This window comes from Lemur catta, chromosome 3 (genome assembly GCF_020740605.2).
Source record: "Lemur catta isolate mLemCat1 chromosome 3, mLemCat1.pri, whole genome shotgun sequence".
NCBI classification, from domain to species: Eukaryota; Metazoa; Chordata; class Mammalia; order Primates; family Lemuridae; genus Lemur; species Lemur catta.
The window spans coordinates 86,228,234-86,250,128 of record NC_059130.1 but is presented as its reverse complement, the minus strand read 5'-3'; the positions used below and the strand labels follow the sequence as shown (position 1 = coordinate 86,250,128).

General features: G+C 44.1%; 2 protein-coding genes across 6 annotated transcripts in view; both read right to left on the bottom strand.

Moving 5' to 3' along the window:
* NDC1 (NDC1 transmembrane nucleoporin) overlaps positions 1-2,639 on the bottom strand; it is a 53,067-nt gene extending 50,428 nt beyond the window's left edge. Inside the window, exons 1-2 of one of the 3 annotated variants that reach the window (XR_006734180.1) lie at positions 2,299-2,549; positions 523-643 (exon numbers count right to left, since the gene is read on the bottom strand). Coding sequence is in view for 1 of the 3 variants with exons in the window: in XM_045547973.1 (XP_045403929.1) it covers positions 523-643; positions 2,299-2,355 (178 nt within the window). In the remaining 2 variants the exon portion in view is untranslated. Of the gene's footprint in view, positions 1-522; positions 644-2,298 lie in introns of all 3 variants that reach the window. The other 2 variants (XM_045547973.1, XM_045547974.1) reach the window with 2 other exon arrangements.
* Positions 2,640-6,704: 4,065 nt separating this feature from the next.
* The window catches only part of YIPF1 (Yip1 domain family member 1), a 35,793-nt gene continuing 20,602 nt past the window's right edge, over positions 6,705-21,895 (bottom strand). For 2 of the 3 annotated variants that reach the window (XM_045547971.1, XM_045547970.1), the window contains 2 exons: positions 16,010-16,107; positions 6,705-6,884 (listed from right to left, as the gene is read on the bottom strand). In XM_045547971.1, the coding sequence (XP_045403927.1) occupies positions 16,018-16,107 (90 nt within the window). In that variant the 3' untranslated portion in view covers positions 6,705-6,884; positions 16,010-16,017. Of the gene's footprint in view, positions 6,885-9,905; positions 10,120-16,009; positions 16,108-21,895 lie in introns of those variants that run through there. The other variant, XM_045547972.1, reaches the window with a different exon arrangement.

Genomic DNA, 21,895 nt, shown 5'->3' with positions numbered 1-21,895 from the left:
ACCTGGCATGGTTTATGTTATAAAGGGAATGACTTAAAATTATCTCAAAGCAAATATTTTTGAAGCGCCAACACAGGTAGTAATTAAAAATAAATTTTTTGAAACATAATGTAATTTTTTTTTTTTTTTTGAGACAGAGTCTCACTCTGTTGCCCGGGCTAGAGTGAGTGCCGTGGCATCAGCCTAGCTCACAGCAACCTCAAACTCCTGGGCTCAAGCGATCCTTCTGCCTCAGCCTTCCGAATAGCTGGGACTACAGACATGCGCCACCATGCCCGGCTAATTTTTTCTATATATATTTTTAGTTGGCCATATAATTTATTTCTATTTTTTGGTAGAGATGGGGGTCTCTCTCTTGCTCAGGCTGGTCTCGAACTCCCGACCTAGAGCGATCCACCCACCTCAGCCTCCCAGAGTGCTAGGATTACAGGCGTGAGCCACCGCGCCCGGCCCCATAATGTAATTTTTATGTTGAGAAGTAGGTCCTGTAAATTTGTTTTCCCCAAATTGAGTATCACTTACCTGACAGCCACTGTATAGGATGAAATAAATCAATGCTGCTGAAGATTATAAATACCGTGGTGCAGACGGGTAGAAGCAGCACTGACCAAACAATACTTGTAACTATCCTCCAGCCCAAAACCTATAATTAAACAAACAAACAAAAAAAACCTCACAATCATGAAGTCAGTTAAATTATTTCAGTTATGCAAATCCTATCTTTTCACACAGGATGTTAATCACTAATATTTATAACCCAATCATAGTACACAACCCAAATGGTTACTGCTATTAATAACATTACATACCACTACAGAATCTTGCAATATCAGTGAACTGATGCTTGCATTAGTCCAGAGTCAGGTGCAACATTAAATATCACACTTTGGGGGGAAGGGTGAGATTGCCTTATTTAGTTTTATAACTATATTTTACAGCACCTACTACTCATCTCCCTAGGTTGAACTGACACTTACATTAATATCTAAAGTCTGACTTGTAATCCCAGTGCTTTAGAAGGCCAAAGTCAGGAGGATTGCTTGAGGCCAGGAGTGCGAGACCAGCCTGAGCAATGTAGTGAGACCCTGTCTCTACTAAAAATAAAAAAAACTTAGCCAGGTATGGTGGCACTGGCCTGTAATCCTAGCTACTTGGGAGGCTGAGGTTGGAGGATCACTTGAGCACAGTTCAAGGTTCCAGCCTGGGAAATATAGTGAAACCTTGTCTCAACATAAATAAATAAAGGCTGCATACATTTTATGGGAGCCATCTGTATATTGTAATTTTATTTACAATTATTAGATATGTGCTCCTTACTGGGCAACTACTGTATTGTAGCATTGCATTCATGTCTGAATCGCCAGTGTCTGTCGTGTAGAAGACAAAATTTTTACTGTTGAATAAGTAAATACAAGGAAAAATACTGAGGAGTTTTAAGCTCAAAAGTGACAATCGAATTTATGTCCTAGAAGGTAAAACATATTTGTGTTTCCTTTAATGTGGCTGTAAGATGGATCAGAAGGGACTGGAACCAGACAGGAGACAAAGCAGTTAGGAGCAGTCCATCGCCAACAAAGACCAAAGCCCAAGCCAAAGATTATAGTCAATATCTAAACTAAGGCCATGGCAACTGGAAAGGAAAAAACTGCAGCCACATTTGTGAAGTAGAACCTACAGGACTTCGTGATTGATAATATAGGTGGTAAAGAACAGATAACAGTTAAGAACCCAAAAGTTTTTAGCTTGGGACACAGAGGAGACGGCAGTATGCTGGGGTAGAAGCACTATTCCAAAAGGAATCTCATTGCTCTAACTTTGCCCTCCACAGAACGGATGCAGTACTGTTAACTCAACAACTTCAAGGAGGAAGTACTCTCCCCTCAGCTCAGTCCCACAGAGCATACCTAACTCTAACTTACAAATAATACCTGCCCTGCTTGCCTGGTCCCCACCCCCAGCCTCTGCTAAAGACACGCCACATTCTTTCTAGTTCTGGACAGTTCAGGGACTCAAGTTACTTATTTTGCACCTGCTTATTTTACACTACCGTTGCATAAAGCTCCCCATTCTCTGCCCCTTTCTATTCAGCCCGTCCCTCTCACTCCGACCAGCTTCCACTCGGGACTCCTCTCCCACCCCGCAAGCAGCCTTCACTCAGGACGCCCCCAACCCGCCACGCAGTCCCCCAGGTGGTGCCCTCCGCACACTACCCTCGGGCCGGCCTCCTCCCTCCCAGCGCGCACGCGCGGTCAGAGCCCGTCCGCCCAGCCCGACCCTAGCGGCGCGCGCCGCACTCACGCGCCACAGTATGTCCCGCGACCTGCCAGCGCAGGGCCCACTCAGAGCCGTGGCCATGGAGATGGCGGCCCCAACTCTAAGGAGTGCGGGAGACAGTGTGCCCGCCCGCCACCGCGGTTCAAAGGGAGGAAGGCCCCAGGAGGACCCTGTTGGGGCTGTCTTAAGCGCTGCCTGAGCGAAGCCCGGTCCAGGCCCCAACTCATCCCTTCGAGACTGCGTCTGGACAAGCTCAACGGGCCAGAACTGCCCCGCAGACAGACCCCCAGAGGGGGCTCTGACTCCAGAAGCCGCCCTCTGGAGTCCAAAAGGTATTTGGGAAGCAGGGCCCAGCGGGGCACCAGAAACAGGGGTGGGCACTGAATGCTGGGAACTGTGGTCTCCAGGGCCCTCTGGAGGAGGCGGAGCGTTGCATCCTGGGATCGGAGTTCTAGCGTACAGCATCCTGGGAATCGTAGTCTTCTGTAGAGCCAGTGCAAGCCACGGCATGATTGATTGGCATTCTTTAGTGAGAAAGATCTGACAAAGTGCTTTGCCTTCATTTCTTCCAATTCCTTTGTCAACCGCCTAAAAGTGAAATCAAAGGATGTTGTGGCTCTCTCCACAATAGATACTCAAAACCGAAAAATCTCTGTAGAGATGCATTTGGTTTCATGTGCTCTGGTATCTAGTTCCAGCCCTGCCATTTGCTAAGTGGAATACCTTGGCCTTCTCTGAGCCTCAGTTTTTTCATCTGTAAAATAAGGATGAAAATAAAAATATCCTGGAGATGTTATGAGGATGTGAATAATATGCTATACAAATAGTGATTATCATTGATTTCCAGCCAGTAAGTGAAAAAGCCTTTCACGAACCCAAGTCTCACCTAATGAAGCCTTCTCTGATTGCTTTATACCTCAGCGAGATCCCTGGATACATACTGCTAACACCTTTTTATACTCAATTACATGCCACGGTCTTGAAAGCATACTTTACCTTGGGAGAAGCATAGGTCTAAAGTATACTTTAAAGTTTACAGACCAGTGTACAGATCAGATTCTCCCAAGGTAAAGTATACAGACCTAAAACTGATCTGCTTACACATCCCTCTCCTCCTCACGATCACATCATGTTTTTTTCTGTCTTCACGTCTCTGCTTCAGGTGAACTCTCTGCATGTTCAAATTCCATGTCTTCCGTGAAGCCCTTCCTGTTGAATCTCTCCTTCTAAAAATCCTGTGATTCTATCACTCATTGGATACATCTTGCCTTCAGTAGCATAGCAGAGAAAGCACAGATTTTGGAGCCAGACAGTCCTGGGTTTAAGTCCTAGTTTTGCCCCTTCCTAACTGAGAAGGCTAAAGACCTTGCTTTGGTTGAACATTAACTATGAATTGGACGCTCTAAGTCACGTATATAAATTTAATTGTCACACTTGCCCTTCAAGATTGATTATATAGCTGGGCACGGTGGCTTGTGCCTGTGATCCTAGCTACTCTAGAGGCTGAGGCAAGAGGTTTGCTTGAGCCTAGGAGTTCAAGGCTGCAGGGAACTAGGATCACACCACTGCACTCCAGCCTGGGCAACAGAGGGAGACCCCATCTTTAAAAAAAAAAAAATCAATCTTATATATACTCTTTTACAGAGGAAGCCAAGCTTAGAAAGAGATTCATACTCACTCATATCTACTTGAATATTTCAACTTTTTTTTTTTTTTTGAGACAGAGTCTTACTCTGTTGCCCGGGCTAGAGTGCCGTGGCATCAGCCTTGCTCATAGCAACCTCAGACTCCTGGGCTCAGGCAATCCTCCTGCCTCAGCCTCCTGAGTAGCTGGGACTACAGGCATGCGCCACCATCCCTGGCTAATTTTTCTATATATATTTTTAGCTGTCCGTATAATTTCTTTTTATGTTTTAGTAGAGACGGGGTCTCACTCTTGCTCAGGCAGGTCTCGAACTCCTGAGCTCAAACGATCTGCTCGCCTCGGCCTCTCAGAGTGCTAGGATTACAGGCGTGAGCCACCACACCCAGCCAAATATTTCAACTTTTATATGAAGAATTTTTCACTGTGTGGTCTATTTTATTTGTTTGCTCTCTTTTTCTTCTTAATATTTACGAATGTTTGTGTTCTAATCATTTCCTTTATATAACATCTTTAATATCCTCTATTTGGGAGAGGGGTGATTATTGTCTGTTGTTTTGCTCTTATGAACAACATAAAGCGATTATTTAGTAACTTCTCTCTCCTCCTCTTCTTTTCCTCCAGAGTGAGATTTGAAGCAATATTCTTTACTCTCAGATAATAACTATAAGGCAATCAGCGAGCTTTTCTGCTTTAAAAATGCTCTTCCCGTTCTCCTTCCTCTGTTTTGAGTTATACTGCATATTCATTTTAAGGGCACACAGCCTTTACGAACTATACTCTCTCCTTTATAATCATCATTTATTCTCAGTACAAGTAAATACATATTTAGTGCTTGCCACCTGCTGCATCAGTGTCTCACAGGTCATTTTGGTTGTCGGAAGTACATTCCCTGCAAGATACCTCAGAAAGGTCTCGTGGAAATATTCCCTGTGTTCTTCCATGTTGATGACATTTTGTCTGTGGCCTTTACACCTAAAAGTCAGTTTGGCTGGATGTAAAATCCTTAGCTGACATTTTCTTTCTTTGGGTATCTTAGATGTTACAATTGTCTTCTGACATAAAGCACTGCTGTCAAAAAGTCTAATGATTCTAATTTTCTTTCCCTTATAAGTGAATTTGCCTTTTAGCCTAGATGTCCTAGATATTTTTTTTTTCTTTAAAAGACATGAATTTTACTAGAATATGTCTCTGGGTTGATCTTCTGTGTTGATTTCCCAAAGTATAAGATGTGCCCTTTCTACAAGTAGTCTTTTTTTTTCCAGGAAATTTTTAATTATGGGGGGGGGTTGTATTATTCTCCTTTATTTTTTATTCCTTTTTTTTTTTTTTGAGATAGAATCTTGCTCTGTCGCCCTGGGTAGAGTGCAGTGACGTCATCATAGCTTACAGCAACCTCAAACTCCTGGACTCAAGTGATCTTCTGACTCAGCCTCCCAAGTAGCTGGGACCATAGATGCGCACCACCAATGCCCAGCTAATTTTTCTATTTTTAGTAGAGATGGTGGGTCTTGGTCCTGCTCAGGCTGGTCTCAAACTCCTAAGCTCAGGCAATCCTCCCACCTTGGCCTCCCAGAGTGCTAGGATTATAGGCGTGAGCCACCTCACCCAGCCCCCATATAATGCTTTAAGGGAATAAAAAGTGAAAAGAAGGAGAAAATTTACATCCCAGAATGAAGAGAAATCAAAGAATTTAAGAGAAAGTTACAAATATAGAAAATAGAGCTTGAGGCTGGCAGACACAGAGCAGTGATCACTGGACTGTGAGATTCACAAGAACAGGGAGCTTGTCTGTTTTGTTCACTGTTCTAGCTCTAATACCTAGAATAGTGGCCAGCACATAGTAGGTGCTCAGTATATATTTATTGTGTAAACACATGTGAAGGATCTTCCGCATTTGACAAGAGATTTGCCACGGTGACATTAAGCTCATTGCAGCTCGAATTTGTGTGTGTCTTCACCTGCACGATCAACCTTTTAAGTCCCAATGTGTCTTTATAGCTGTCTCAGAACTACATTGGGCCCTCTGTCTGGGAGTGGACAACAGAAACAGTGGGAAATCAGCAAGCCTTACCTGTCAGAAGCACAGCCTCCCCGATAGTATGCATTTTCAACAAAACGTATAAAAAAAATGCTTTTGCCGTGTCACTGGTTTCTTTCTTTAATGCACTCTAGCTGGGAAGTCATGCTACCTTTAAGAGGCACTCAAAGAGCCTAAGAGAATTTTCTAAAATCTGTGTGTCAAATTTGGGTTGTAAATGAACAGCTTCTTTCAACCTAATGTTCTAACAGGAGGAAAAATCCAGATGTCCATTTTAACCCACACGTCACAACAGCTAGTACATTAAATCAGATTCCCAGCAGCCTCCAGCACACTAAAGACAAAACATCAAGGAAAAACCTGAGGTCAAAGTCACGAGATGCAGACATACAGACATTACATGAGGTATTTATTTTGCAACCATTAGGCTCAGTTGCAGTACCAGGTTAGCAAAGATAATCCCAACCAAAGTTTCTACTGTTTGGCTATTTTAGGATGGCTAGCATTTGGACAGAGGAGGATCACCTAAGGGAATCTGTATAGAATTCAGAGAAAGGACACCAGAAGTTAGGATGGGTCTATTTCAGGTAGAAGGTAGCCAGGTACCTACAGTGGAGCATGTCGTATGACTAGGAGGCCCTGGGAGGGCACTGAGCATGCCTAACCCATTCCCAAGCATTTCACTCCAAATCAGTGGATAGTGGCAATGATGATCCAAGGGCAAAAAAGAAGAGCTGAAGACACATGTGCTGAGCAACATTTAATTTTTGTTTGTCAAATAGGTGATTAGCCTTCCATGTGGTACCATCCAGACACTGGGGAGCTGTGCCGCTCGATCAGTTCCCCTGCTGGCTCTCTGGTCATTGTGCGTTCCTGCAGTGCATGCCACGTCCAAAAGAACTATACTCCAGAAAACGTAACAGAGAACTGAAAAACAAAAAGAGAAACCATCAGGATAAAGATCCCCCCGACAGAAGGGAGCTACGTTGTAGAAAAGGATATTTAATTATGTTTAGAGGTGTAACTTCAACACCAGAGCAATCTGCTGTCACCATTTCCCAAAATCTTGAGCATTGAGCCTGATTTCTGTGCTCAAAGTGGAGATTACTGTTGGAGGAAAGATGACATTTTAAAAAGTTTTATTCTATTTCCTTTCAAACCCAGTGACTGTCTCTGAACCAGATCCCAAAGCTACCTTCACCCATTCTTCTCTGTCTTCTCTGTGACAAGACAGTGCTGGGTGCTAGAAGAGGAAAGACAGAGTGGATATGGAGGGACTTAAAAAGCCCTGGGAACTGGAAGCTGTTTGTGGTAGCTGAAACATAAGGTTACACAGGGAACAATGGCAGGAGATGAGGCACAACAAATAGATTAGGGATAAATCATGGCAGTACAGGGAGTTTGGATTTTGTCCTTTAGACAACAGGAAGCCAAAAAAAGGTTTTTAAGTAAGGGAATGACAAAGTCAAAGGCATGGTCAGATTTATAAACTTTCAGAGACTCCTGTGACTGCATATAGGATGGATTAGGAGGAAGAAAAGAAAAGGTTATTACCACGGTTCAAACGTGAAATGACAGGGTCCTAAACACTGGGTATGGTATTGATAGGACAGAGTTGAGGAATATTTCCGAGGTAGAAGAGGTAAGTCTTGCTGACCCATGAGATATGGAAGGTAGGAGGGGAGAACCTACGTTGATGCTGAGGTTTCCAGCTGGGGTGACTGTGTGGATTTCTTAATTAATCCAGCAGATGTTTATTGAGGACTCGTGTGCCAGGCACTGGGTGTAATGATGAACAAGACAGACATGGTCCCCACTCTGAAGAAACTTATAGTCTACCAGGGCAAACAATACATAAAATGTTATTTACTTAATTACAACCCTAAGTTACTGTGAGAAGATATAATAAAGAATCTAACCTAGTCAGGGACGGTGTGGATGGGGGTGCCATTCACTGAGACAGGAAAACATAAAGGGATCTGGTTGTAGGAAAGGATGAGTTTAGTTCTGGATATAATGAATTTGAGGCAACACCTCGTTGAGGATGGAGCCAGAGCTGGGGTTAAATACAGAAGAGACTAAGGAACATGGAGGAGAAGGGCTCCTCAGGCCTGGCCTTCCACTTGAGAGAATGGGCCAGGCTTCCTTGGAGCCCACACGAGGGGCAGTACCCCATTCAGATATCAACGTTTCACCACACCATGAAGGTGAGGTTGAGTCAAGGGCTATCTGCCTAGGTCTACTGGCTCAAGAAAAGGGAAACACTGCCAGAAAAATACCTGTGAAATGTGGCTGGAGAAGGATGGAAGTTGTAATTTACTGGAGTGAAAGAACCTAAAGCCTAATCAGCCTTCTAGTAAACATCAGCTCGGGTTTCTGAAATGCTATTATAAAGGTAGGGACAAATGAGCCCACAGGGCCAGCACTAAAGATTTTTTCATAAATATATACTCTGTTTTTCTCTTGTCTTTCCAGCTGTCTGTTCCAAACTAATGTCAAAACGGGGGGAGAATCTGAAGACAGAAAATTCCCTTCTCTTGCTGCCAACTTCTAATGGGTGGCCTGCGGCCTACAGAAAAGAGGTTGGGAATTCCTGGCACTTAGACCAGAGGGTGGAAAGCAAGATGATACTGCCCTTTGTGCCAAACTTGGTCCACAATAGCACCATCAGCCAGCACTTCCTCACCTCTCCAAGATTGCCTTTACTTCTTTTCAGCCTGAGACCTGACTCCTGGCTACTTTTAGCTCCCCACCTTAGGTGGCCCCACAATGACATGGGCATTCCCTGCTCTTTTCCTTGCCCCAGCCCTACACCCAAGCCTGGCCAGTGCTCCCACTGCCTGATCTGAGGTGTTCCAATCAGAAGTTCCCATAGTCATGATTCTCTCTTTAATTTAAAAGGGCCTTCTAGTCTGTGTGATGCATGAAACATAAAATTGGGGTATAGAATCTTGGAGGGTAAGCACCATTGTTCACCCCAATGCCTTCACCTGTCTCCATTGTTCACCCCAATACCTTCCGCACCTAGCAAGAGTAGAACTTCAATGAATGAACAAGACTTCCCGAGTAACTTGGCAAATAAAGCCAGGGAAGTTTGAATGCTACGTGATACGTATATCCCCTGTCACTTGTTCAAAATTAAGCTTTCTCTGAGTGTCTGCTGGATCTGGGGCTACACTGCTAAATAAAGCTCTGCCCTCAAGGAACTCCCAGGCTGTGAAGTTACAGTAAATAAGAAAATTGTCATAAGAGAACATATAAAGAGCTGTAGAAGAACATAGAGAAGAAAGTAAGTAATATTACCTGGTGAAGTCAAGAAAAATTTCACCAAGGCGAGGGTGTCTGAGTGGGTCCTAAAAAATAATAGGAAATTGCCAAGTAGAAAAGGAAGAGCATTCTAGAACTTAAACAAAAATTCTTAAAAGATTTTAAAGTAATATTTCCTGTAACTAGTGGTAGTGCTGGTACTGGTAGTATTAGATTATTGTGAGTGTATAGTGGATAAAATAAGTACTTATTTGATACTCCGATTCTATCATTATTGGTGTCACTGAGAAGTAAGATCCTCAGTATGGGAGAAAGGAGACACAGATAGAGGATAAAAGAATAATACTAAATTTGAAGTATCAGAATGAACTCACAGTGTATCTTTTTTTATTTATTTATTATTTAATTTTTTTTTCTTAGAGACAGGGTTTCACTCTGTCACCCAGGCTAGAGTACAGTGGTATAATCACAGCTCAGTGTAACCTCAAACTCCCGAGCTCAAATGATTCTCCCGCCTCAGACTCCCAGGTAGCTGAGACTACAGGTGTGTGCCACCACACCTGGTTAATTTTTAAATTTTTTGTAGAGACAGGGTCTCACTATGTTGCCCAGGCTAGTCTCCAACTCCTGTCTTCAAGAGGTCCTCCCACCTCAGCCTCCCAAAGTGCTGGGATTACAGCTGTGAGCCACTGTGCTTGGCCTCACAATGTATCCTCTTTACAGAGCAAATAAACAAATAAGAAAACAAACATATTTCCTGGCTCTGAACACTGAAAAGGTCTGAATGACCAAACCAGTTGCAATGAGCATCAGTAGAATCCAGAATCTGATCTTGAAATACTGTTTCCCCGCTGAAAGGAACCAGGACTCCTTAGAGAAATCGCTCAGTCTGTGTCTGCAAAAGGAAATGTTCAAAATGAGCCTGGAAGATTTTGTCATAACAGATAGCAAGGCGACTATCAGGGGCTCGTAGGGTCATATCAGCAGGGCTCAAAAGCCAACTTGAAGAGGCCCCCAATGGCCAAAGATGGGACAATTTGAGCATAAGGACAATATGGGCAATGGACTGAAACTAGTAGGTTGTTGTTGAAGAGTGCCGATGAACTTACAATAATTTTGAAAGCAGGTAAACAAAAGAAAAGAATCATTTCTCTTGCCTTTCTTATACTAACTATCCCACTAGATAGCCAAACCAAATGGTAGATGAAGGGAGATTTTTTAATTAAAGAAGTAGTCTAGTTAATAAACAAAGAAAGATAGAATTGAAATATCACCATTTTGAAACCCCTATGAATTAATAGATTTAGGCATTGCTTATTAATGGCTACTAATATCAAAAAGAGAGAGATAATTAGACATTATGCATTTTGGGGACTGAAGAATTTAACAGCATACATCAGGTAGTCTTGCTAAACCAAACATGAATCTGATCAAGCCTTTAAATGCAACCACCAATTCACAGAAAACAGGGAACAGAGCAACATGTTAAATGACATCATGGAGATATAATCAGCAAGTGAGAAACTAAAGGATAAATAATTATTTGACAAATAAAGGGCCAGGGGAAAGAAAGAGAGAGGGGGAGATGGAATAGGAATCTATGGATTTTAAGACACTTAAAACCTGTATCAACCAATTGTAATAAGTGGACCTTATTTGGATCTGATTGAAATAAGCTGAAAAAAAATTTACGATATTTGTGAAGTGATCTGAAAGGGAACAAAGAAGAAAACTGAGAAGGAAATAGCCTAGGAACTGAAAATGGATTCTCTGGGCAGGGACATTTCAGACATGGTGTAGACAGGAATAGGGGCTGGTAGAAAAAGTGTCAGCTATGGTGTGAAATAGTGTGGTTTGGATGCTATGTTACAGGGGATTATAGCACTGAGTTAAAGCTGACTTCAAAATAAAAGAATTGATGTGTATAAATCTAGTAAAAAGGTTTGTACCTTTGGCTTATGAAATGAACACTCTCGACATGAGCGAGTGAAAGGATAATTGCATACAAACCCTAAGTATCAAATCAGGAGGGTTTCAATTACACAGGACTCTCCAGAAACCCTTTGTTCCTCCCTTTTTAAAGCTCCTATCACACTGCAGTATAATTATCTGCTGGCCATCCTCCACTGGACAGAACCACTTGTCACCATCCCTGGGAAGGCAGCCCCAATCTGGATGTGGTCCCTTAGAGATACTCCATCCCTCAAGGCAAACCAGGGCTCCCCAGACACTGTTTCCAGGCTTCACCAGGGTCAGAGGAGAAATGGCACTGGCCCTCAGCTGATAAGTTAATGAAGAAGGAAGGAAGGAAGCCAGATATTCTTTATACTATTTCAATAACTTATGTAAGGGTGGCATCCTGATTATAAGCAGTCATGTGCCATACGATGACATTTCTGGCAGTGATGGACCACAAATACAATGGTGGTTCCATAAGATCATATTGTATTTTTACTGTATCTTTTCTATGTTTAGATATGTTTAGATACACAAATAGTTACCATTGTGTTACAACTGCCTACAGTACTCGGTACAGTAACGTGCTGTACAGGTTTGTAGCCTAGGAGCAATAGGCTACCATATAGCCTAGGTGTGTAGTGGGCTGTACCATCTAGGTTACACTCTATGATGTTACACAATGATGTCATCACCTAATGACACATTTCTCAGAATGTATCCCTCATTGTTAAATGACGCATGACTGTAATTGGAAGCTCCCCTATGATCCTGAGGTTCCAGGGAGAGAAGGAGTTAATGGTCTCCCAGGAACACACATTCCAGGCTAAGCCTTCCAATGCACAGATTTACATGGGGAAGGTTACCATTCTTTTTCAGCGAAAGCCGGGAGTCTAGAGATCACAGTAGAAAGCACGGCCAGCTCATAAATCTGTAGTGCCCAGGGCTCTCGACAGCCCCTGTATGGGCAAAGCAATTGATGCTTCTGCCACGGAGGCTGCAAAGAAGCTGTTCATCACCATCTCATTTGGAGACCTGAACCCAAATGGAGGCACTAACAAGTTTACAGACCTGAGCAAAGCCCAGAGGTGTGAAATCTGTGCAAACCAGGATGTGAGGTCTTCGAGGGCCCTGAGGAACAGGCTCTTCTCAGATGCTGCTCTGACTCTCTGAAGGCCTTTACAACCAAAATGTAGGGAAGAAACTGCAGGCCCAGCTCAGGAGCAGGGCGAGAGGGCCCCTCACCACGGTAATGTTGGGTATTCTGGGCCAAGAGGGAGACCCAGACAACTGTCGCCATTGTGTTCTCTACCTCTGTCCCTCTCCAGCTGTGCTTGGATTTTCTTGTTCTCAGTGACGTGAGCCCACATTGTGTCATCACGTCCCACTGAATAGCCCATGTCTTCACCTTCCCAAAAGCCATGGGAAGCAGACTTCTTTTTCAGAATGGCTAACTTGCTGCTTCTGCTCAGCCTCCAGGACCCAGTTCCAACAAGACCCCCTCTGTGAAGCATATCTCCAGGCCAACTGAGTCACCCGCTTCTGTGGCCCCATGGTGCTCAGTAAAAAAACTGGCTGTGGCACTTCTCACACAGCACGGCCATTATATGTTTAGCTAGTTCCCCATCAGCCTGAAGCTCTTTGAGGCAGAGACTAGATAGGATTTTCTAGGTCCCCAATGCCTGGCCCACAGAGGAGGCTTCATCAATGTGAGAGTGAGAGAGTAAATGATGACCCAAGGCTCAGTGAGCCCCAGCATCACCAGTAAAACCCCACATCCCACCTTTTGCCTTAATCTTACCAAGGGTCACATCCACCCACCCAACAGTAACTGAGCACTTGCTCTGTCGTGCCAGGTGGGCAGGTGGCTAGGCACAGGGGGTCCAAGTCAAATGAGACTGTCCCTTCCCCATGGACTTCAGTCTAAGGAAGAGACCCCCCTGCCCTGGGGCTTCACTGCCAGCAGTCAGTGGTGTCCATCTGCAGGAGCAGCTGAACAAATGTGCAGTCAGTGAAACTATAATGCAAACAAGCCACCATGTGCTCATCATAAGGGACCAGGTTCCCTAAACAACCCACAGAGGTAGTAAAAGGAAAATATTAGAACATCTACTTATATTTCATCAAAACATAAGGAACTAAGCTCTAAGAGGTACCATATGGATTGACAAAAGTATATGCAAATACTTCAAACATACACATATCACTGGTTTGTGCTTTGTGACAGAGACTCTAAAATGACCTCCAGTGATCCCTGCCTCCAGGTATTCATGCCCTCGTGTAATCCCCTCCCAGAGTATGGGCAGGATCTGTGACTTGCTTCTAATCAATAGAACATGACAAAGGTGATGAATGTCACCTTTATGTTCACATTATATAAGACTGTAACTTCCATCTCAATAACAGACTCTGTTGACTCTCTCTCCCTTTACGGCTTTGATGAAGTAACCCATCATTTGGAGAGCTCCACGTGGCAAGGAACTGGGGGGCGGCCTCCAGCTGACAGTCAGCAAAGAGCCCTCATTTTACAACCCACAAAGAACTGAATCCTGCCAACAGCTGTGTGAGTTGGGAAGCAGGTCTTTTCCCCGTCTAGCTTTCAGATGAGACTCCAGCCCCAGCCAATGCTTTAAGCGTAGCCTCTGAGGGAACCTTAAGTAGAGGAACAAACTAAGCTATGCCCAGATTCCTGATCCACAGAAACTGTGAGAATGTGTATTGTGGTGATGTTGTTGGGCAGCAACACATAATACAGTACTCAAAACTCTTAATTCACAGGACATGCAATCAAAGAAATGTGGAGACTTCTGAACTAAACATCTCTAGACCAGCAAAGGAGGTCTCAAACAAACAAACAAACAAAAAACCCAGAAGCAGCAGTGGGACCCTGCAAGTTTTAGTGGTAAAAAGAACATGTCTAAAAAAATGGGAAAGTGAAAACCTCAAAAATTGGCTTGCAAGACCTAAGTTTGAGTCTCTGTTCTGCCTCTGAAAGGTAGATGCTCTTAGTCAATTCAGACTTATAAAGCTCAGCCTCCTCATCTATGCAATGGGATCAATACAGCTGGTAAGAGAGGCCAATGAGACAATGACCTAGAAAGTGTTTTGTAAAATGGAATGTGATACACACATGGCAGTTTGCCACAGAACTCTGGGGCAGCCTTGGGCAAGGCACTGCCCTCTCTTAGCCTCAGCTTCCTTAATGTAAAATGAAGAGGGAAGCCCAAGCTGTCTCCAAGGGCTGTGACCTTTGTTGATTCTAACATCTCATACTCAGGAGAAGAGGGGAAGAACAGAAGGTGGTGGACTGTGACATTTTATAATATAATAGTCCCCTAGTAATTCCATTGGCCAGGATGATTACCTAACCAAAAAGGTCACTGGAGGCGCCTTTAACCCAATAACATTTTATCAACCTGCAGGGCCTAGAACCTGAATTCCTCAACCAAGAGGGAAAATCACCACTTGTTTTACAAAAAGGAAACAGAGTCAAGGTAAAGTCAGTGGGAACCACCAAATTTCAATACAAATTACTGACCCACTCTCACAGGGGCAGCAGCTTTGATTTTGTTACTGAGCACCTTAACTATGTGCCAGGAGCTTTTATAAACATTATCTCCAATCTTCACTATAGTTTTATAATATAGCTTGTGTCATCCTAATTTTATAGATAAGTTAGCTGAGGTGCAAAGAGAGTAAGCCCCTGGCCCAGAGCACATTGCTAGTACATGGCAGGGCTGGGATTCAATTTTAATTCTATTTGACTCTAAAGCCACTGGTTTTTGTACATACCCCGTTGCTCTAGGAGGCAGCAGCTTGGACAGAAAGGACAGTCTATGATTACAATACAGAGTAAAGGTTTTTGGCCCATAACAGGATCATGTGCAGAGTGTGGCTTCATCCATTCATTCCACAAACATTTACTGAGCACCCACCGTAAACCAGGTTATGTGGTGGGCAATGAAGATAGAGAGTAACACCATTCCTTGTTCTTATGGAGATGAGTCTAACTGGGGAGACACTCTAGTACACAGAAGACAAATGAATAAATAAATGACTAAATAAATGGATAGACAGATGGACACACAGTCAACAATTAGTGTTTCAAGCACCATGACACATGATGTATAATACAAAGCATAATGGGATCATCAGGCAAGTGATGACTGTTGGAAAGGAAGGAACATTGCAGACCACTGGAACACCAAGTGCAAAGGAAGTAGCAAGATGTTCGGCATGGCTACAGCTTCAGTATGCCAAGGAGGGGGAATAGGAAGACAAGGACTGAGCCATGAAGTTCGGTCTTTCTCTTGTACTCTAACCCACTGAGCTAACCACTGACAGGGGGATCATCAAAGAGGCCGAGAACAAATGAGACACGAAAATGTGTAAGCTCTGGAGAACCTCATGAGTAATTCAAAAGGGGTCACACTCAGGGTCTGAGGCCAGCATGAGAGTCACAGAGCCACTAGGAAAAAACCCAGCAGGACTGTTAGCAAATGGAACAAACCCATACTATGCTGCTGGAAAAGGTTCAGGGCGGAAAAGAGAATCCCCTTTGCTGGGAATAAAGGTAGCAGTCCCCTTACAGAAGAATCTAAGAACTCACGTTCCCCATTTGTATAAAGCCAACATCATGTGAATTTCAAAACTAAGCCTTCGACAAGAGGAACCCATAGACATGCATGTGCACATACCCAGATTAAATTGTGTGGAAAGATAACAGGGTCTGGCCTTCTCTGTTCTTGATGCTAACAGTAACAGAACTGATGCACCTGCCCACTTTTTACTGTACCACACAGCAATAAAATAAAAACATAATCTCGTACTTTCCTCATTAGCTGGACTTAGCTGCTGCAACTGTTTGGTTTGGAGTAGCGGTAGTTGTTGGAAGATGGTCCATCTCTGGTGCATCAAAAAAGTATGCCTGCAGGAAAAGAGACCCATGAGGGAGTTAAAAAAATGGTACAGGTGAATGTTCTTCTAGATGCCATGCTAATAGTATAGTATGTCTGGGCTCTCGTGGTCCCTACATTCCCCCTATCATATCTGTCATCACACTGAACTACAATTGTCTCTGTTTGTATTTGTCTTACTCAACTGTGAGTACCTTTTTTAGTTTAGCTACCATTTATTTATTGAGCACTTACTATTACATACTATATGACTGAATCTTAATAACAACCCTGTCAGATGGTTACGACTACCCTCATTAGACAGATAAAGAAACTGAGGCTCAGAGAGACTGTCATTTGACAGGTGCACATGGCTAATGAGTCGTGAGGCCAGGACTCAAAGCAAGTTCAGTCTGACACCAAAGCACAAGCTCCTAATCACTATGTTATACAGTCCTCCTCCAGGGCAAAGACTATCCCTCTTAGTCTTTGTGTCCCCAGCACCTTGCACAGGGCCTGGCACAGTATCTAAACAATCAATACTTAATGAACTGGACTAGATTAGACTGCTGCTAAACCAGTTAGTTGGCTCTCCGCAAAGGCCTTGAAAACAAGTGCTAAGCGTGCTGTACCTCGTAATTCCTCAGCTGGGAAATGAAAGGTTTGGTAAGTGCTTCCACTCACCATCTATAATTTAACTGTCAAAAATCAGATGGAGATGGAGGAAGGAAGACATCAGGGAGGATCTTTCTACCTGTCTCAAAGTCTGAGACTCCTAACGTTAGCCTGGGAGAATACCAATCTCACTAGCAGTGAACACTGGTTGTTCAAAGGAAAGGTGAATCTGTTACTACATCAAGGACCACTGAATGCTCATGATGCCCCCTCAGTGTCAGTGACTTAGGAAAGTAAAAAGTTAAAAAGCCGCCGGGCGCGGTGGCTCACGCCTGTAATCCTAGCACTCTGGGAGGCCGAGGCGGGAGGATCGCTCGAGGTCAGTAGTTCGAGACCAGCTCTGAGCAATAGCGAAACCCCGTCTCTACTAAAAATAGAAAGAAATGATCTGGACAGCTAAAATTACATATATAGAAAAAAATTAGCTGGGCATGGTGGCACATGCCTATAGTCCCAGCTACTCGGGAGGCTAAGGCAGAAGGATTTCTTAAGCCCAGGAGTTTGAGGTTGCTGTGAGCTTGACGACATGGCAATCTAGCCTGGGCAACAGAGGGAGACTCTGTCTCAAAAAAAAAAAAAAAAGTTAAAAAGCCACCAAGTCTCTGGGCACAGTGGCTCATGCCTATAATCCCAGCACTTTTGGAGGCCAAGGCAGGAGGATCACTTGAAGTCAGGAGTTCAAGACCAGCCTGGGCAACATAGCAAGACTCATCTCTATAACATTTTTTAAAAAAGATTAGCCGGGCATGGTGGCTTGAGCCTGTAGTTCTAGCTACTTGGGAGACTGAGGCAGGAGGATGGCTTGAGTCCAGTAGTTGGAGATTGCAGTAAGCTATGGTTATGCCACTACACTCCAGCCTGGGCAAGGGAGCAAGGCCCTGTCTCAAAAAAAAAAAAAAAGAAAAGCCACCAAAACCCATTTTACACCAGCTCTGCTCCCTATCAGCCAGAAGGGGGCACCAACGCGACACGCTATAGCTTTCCCCAACAGTGCTATAACGTGTTAATTTTTCAACAGTCCTTTTCAAAAAGTTTCCAGATGACACCTTCTTCTGCAGACTCCTTCTATCTAGCTTGCTACATTCCCAGAGCAATTCTATTGCTTTAAAAGTCTTCCACCCCAGGGCCCCTTCCAGCAGCTGTTTTCTGGGGCAGGGAAAGAATAGTACCTAACTTCAGGTGGGGACGGGGGCCACACTGCCAGTGCTGGACTCCCCCATATCTCTCTCAGGTTTACTGAGCCACAAGCCACAAGCCACAAGGATGCAGGAACAATGCCTCTCTTCCAGGCTATGGAGGAAACCCTCATAAGAGCCAAGAGGCCCGGGTTCTAAACCTAGCTCTGCTGCTAACTCGCACTGTGACTTTGGACAAGTCACTCTATACCCATGTGGGCCTCAGTTTTCTTATCTGTAAAATGTAGGGAATAGAAAAGATGCTAAGGGTTATTCCTTGAGCAAGCTTTAATTTCATGATTCATTAGTTCCACAAATGCTTAATAACAACGACAGCCATCATTTGGGGAGTACCTACTGCGCACCAGGCACATACTGGATCATTCATCTATTCAAAAACTCTGAGGCCGGGCGCGGTGGCTCACGCCTGTAATCCTAGCACTCTGGGAGGCCGAGGCAGGTGGATCGTTTGAGCTCAGGAGTTCAAGACCAGCCTGAGCAAGAGCGAGACCCCATCTTTACTAAAATAGAAAGAAATTATATGGACAACTAAAAATATATATAGAAAAAATTAGCCGGGCATGGTGGCGCATGCCTGTTAGTCCCAGCTACTCGGGAGGCTGAGGCAGAAGGATTGCTTGAGCCCAGGAGTTTGAGGTTGCTGTGAGCTAGGCTGACACCACAGCACTCTAGCTTGGGCAACAGAGTGAGACTCTGTCTCAAAAAAACAAACAAACAAAAACTCTGTAATGAGCAATTTCATCGCCAGTTTAAAGATGAGAAAGCCGAGGCTCAAGGGAATAGAGATTTTCCCAAGGCTCACAACTGTGTCTTAGCTAGGATTTCAGTCCAGTCTTATCTGCCTCCACAGTCTATGCTCTTCTATTCTCCAACACATCCTGCAATTTGGCCCTAGTCTACGCCCAGTCCAGACCTAGGCACTGGGGAGGCCTCGGAGCTGAAACAGCAGGCTCTCTGTGAGTTGGAGTAAGGCACAGGTCCCTTTAAAATCAGCAGTAACCACCGCAAACATAGGCTTGTACATCTATAAACACACCAACCAAGGATGCACCCTCTCGGTACTTCCTTAGTCACCCCTGCCAGGTGTGCTCCAGTACAAACTTAGCGATCATTTACATGTGCAATCACCGAGGGGCCCTCCGCAGGTGTGGGGCTGTCATACGCTTCATTGCTCTAAGGCAAAAACACCAATGCGTGTGCCCCAGGGGAGAGCGAGAAAGCCAGGCTGTCTGGTTCAGCCGGTGCCCCTCAGCTCAAATAACTCCTCTGCCAATTCCTCTCTCTGCTCTTCCAATAATAATAATGTCTTCTGTTTGTGTGACGTGTCCTATTTCTCATGCTGCAAATATTCAATCCTTACAACAACAGCAAAGATGTCACTATGGTGCACACAATCAGCTCCTTTTTCTAAGTCAGGAGGTGGAGTCCAGAGAAGGGAAATAACCAGAGCAGGGAGTTGGGGAGCTGGGACTGGAACCCAAGTCTTCTAACTTTTGGGTCAGCCCTCCTGTACTGCATATCTCCAGTGCAGAGAACAAAACCCTGGCACAGTGGGCCCTGGCTAAACACCCAACTATGGGATGGGTCCCTTGCTCCAGAAGGAGAAAACTGCCGTCCCCTGCAAGAAGAGGTCCCCCACACCACAGTGATCTCCCTGCCCCACAGTCCAATCTGCCCTGCTCCTCTGAGTCCTTTACAGAACTGAACAGGGCAATGTCTTTTCTCCTGCCTCCTTCCCTCCACCAATTTCTCGTCCAGGTGTGTAACGGAGAGAAATGGGAAGGTGCTGTGAGAGGCACCAATGAAAGGGCACTGTTGTCAGAGTGGGAGACTTGGTCTGTGTACTAGTTATGTGACCTTGGACCAAGCTTACTGGGGTTCTACAGAAGAATAAGCAGCAGACTGGCCCTGGCAGAGTCTGATGTCTGATGGCACAGGGCTCCTTTCATGACTTCTTTATATCTGAAAGACCCTTCACCGTGTATGGAGGGCTTTCACAGCCGTCTCACTGAACCTCGCAAAAGCCAGTGAAAACATGAATCCCTTTGACAGATGAGGAAACCAAGGTTCTGAGAGGCAAGTCTCTTGTCTAGGTTCTCAGTGCTAAAGCACCTACCAGTCCGAGCCTCTCTCTACTTCATTACTGTGCTCTCTTTTAGAAAGTTCCTGAGCAGCAAGACGAGCAGGTAAATCCTGGCTTCAGTGCCATTTATCCCAAAAGGAGCAACAGGCATGGGAGGTAAAAGATCCTGCCATGGGTACCAAATGAAATGGGTTCATAACAATAATACCTCCTGCTTCACTGTCCAGTCTGCCCTGCTCCTGTCTATTCCTTGCAGAACTGAGAAAGGCAGTGCCTTCCTCCTGCCTCCTCCTCTTCACTGACTTCTCAGCCAGGTGTGTAATGGGAACACTTCAGAAGAGAGAAGGGAAGACACCCATGAGAGGTGCTACAGTAGAGCTGATACAATGAAAGGATGTTCTTCAGCAGACAGAAAGGTCCCAGAAGGGTCGCAGCAGCATTCAAGGGGTCAACTTGGAGATTCCAAGTGCCAGAAACTAATAGTGTCACTCTGTCATGAATCAAACCAACAGGCCAATCTCAAGGGTTTAAAGCTTAGGCATATGTAAAGTGCATGTAAACTAGGTCTGTGTTTCCCAACTTGGTACTTTTTATGAGACTTGTTTAATGATAAAGTATCAGGATTTTATTAATGCATTTAATGAGACAAATGTGTACAAAAACATTAAAGATCAAATGGTGCCAAAGAAACATTTACTCCTACAATAGGAAAACTTGACGAAAGTTCTGGACATGTATTACATGGAAATTTTCTAAGTGCTATGAGCCATCCTCCCATGGGCATGTCCTTTCCTTTATTAGTGACCTTAACATTCTTGGACTCCGATTTTGTTCAAAACCTGCAATAAGGCTTGTTAAGGCCATGGATGGCAAATTTTGTGCACAATGTGTACAGAAGATACAAAACCATGTCTCCTTAGGATCAAAGAAAAGGGATCTAATTTATGGGCACTTATAGGACAACTCTTATGTTAAGTGCTTTATATATATATATGTATATATTAATTTGATTCTCAAAACAACCTTACATGGCAGGAAATATTATACCCATGTTATAGATTAAGTAATTAAGATTCAGGGCTGGGCACAGTGGCTCACACTTGTAATCCTAGCACTCTGGGAGGCCGAGGTGGGAGGATTGCTTGAGGTCAGGCATTCCAGACCAGGCTGAGCAAGACTGGGACCCCATCTTTACTAAAAATAGAAAAATTAGCCGGGCATCATGGCCCACGCCTGTAGTCCCAGCTACTTGGGAGGCTGAGGAAGGAGGATCACTTGAACCCAGGAGTTTGAGGCTGCAGTGAGCTATGATGATGCCACTGCACTCTAGCCTGGGCGACAGAGCGAGACTCTGTCTCAAAAAAAAAAAAAAAAAAAAAAAAGGAAAAGAGAAAAAGCAATTAAGATTCAGAGCTCACACAGCCAATGAGTGAACGAGCTGCTCTTCGATCTAGGTTTGTCTGACTCAAAAGCACATGCTCCCTAAAAAAGACACTTAAACAAATCTGTTTCACCTTAAAAATAACTCCACTTTCCCATATTTGACTTCATTTTCAAGCTGTCCATCTATAAAACTTTAAATTTCAATAATCTTTCTAGGTATGTGCAGAAAGCCAGCAAAGGCACCCAAAGGCAGAACTGTCCCCGTCCCAGCTCCCCAACCCCAGCTGGCCCTCTGTATCTACGGGTTCTGCGTCTGCAGATTCAAACAACTGAGGATGAAAAGTATTGGAAATAAATAAGTAAAAATAACAATATAACAATAAAAAATAATATAAATTTTTAAATACAGTATAACAACTATATAGCACTTACATTGTATGAGGTATTATTATAAGTAATCTAGACATTTAAAATATATGGGGA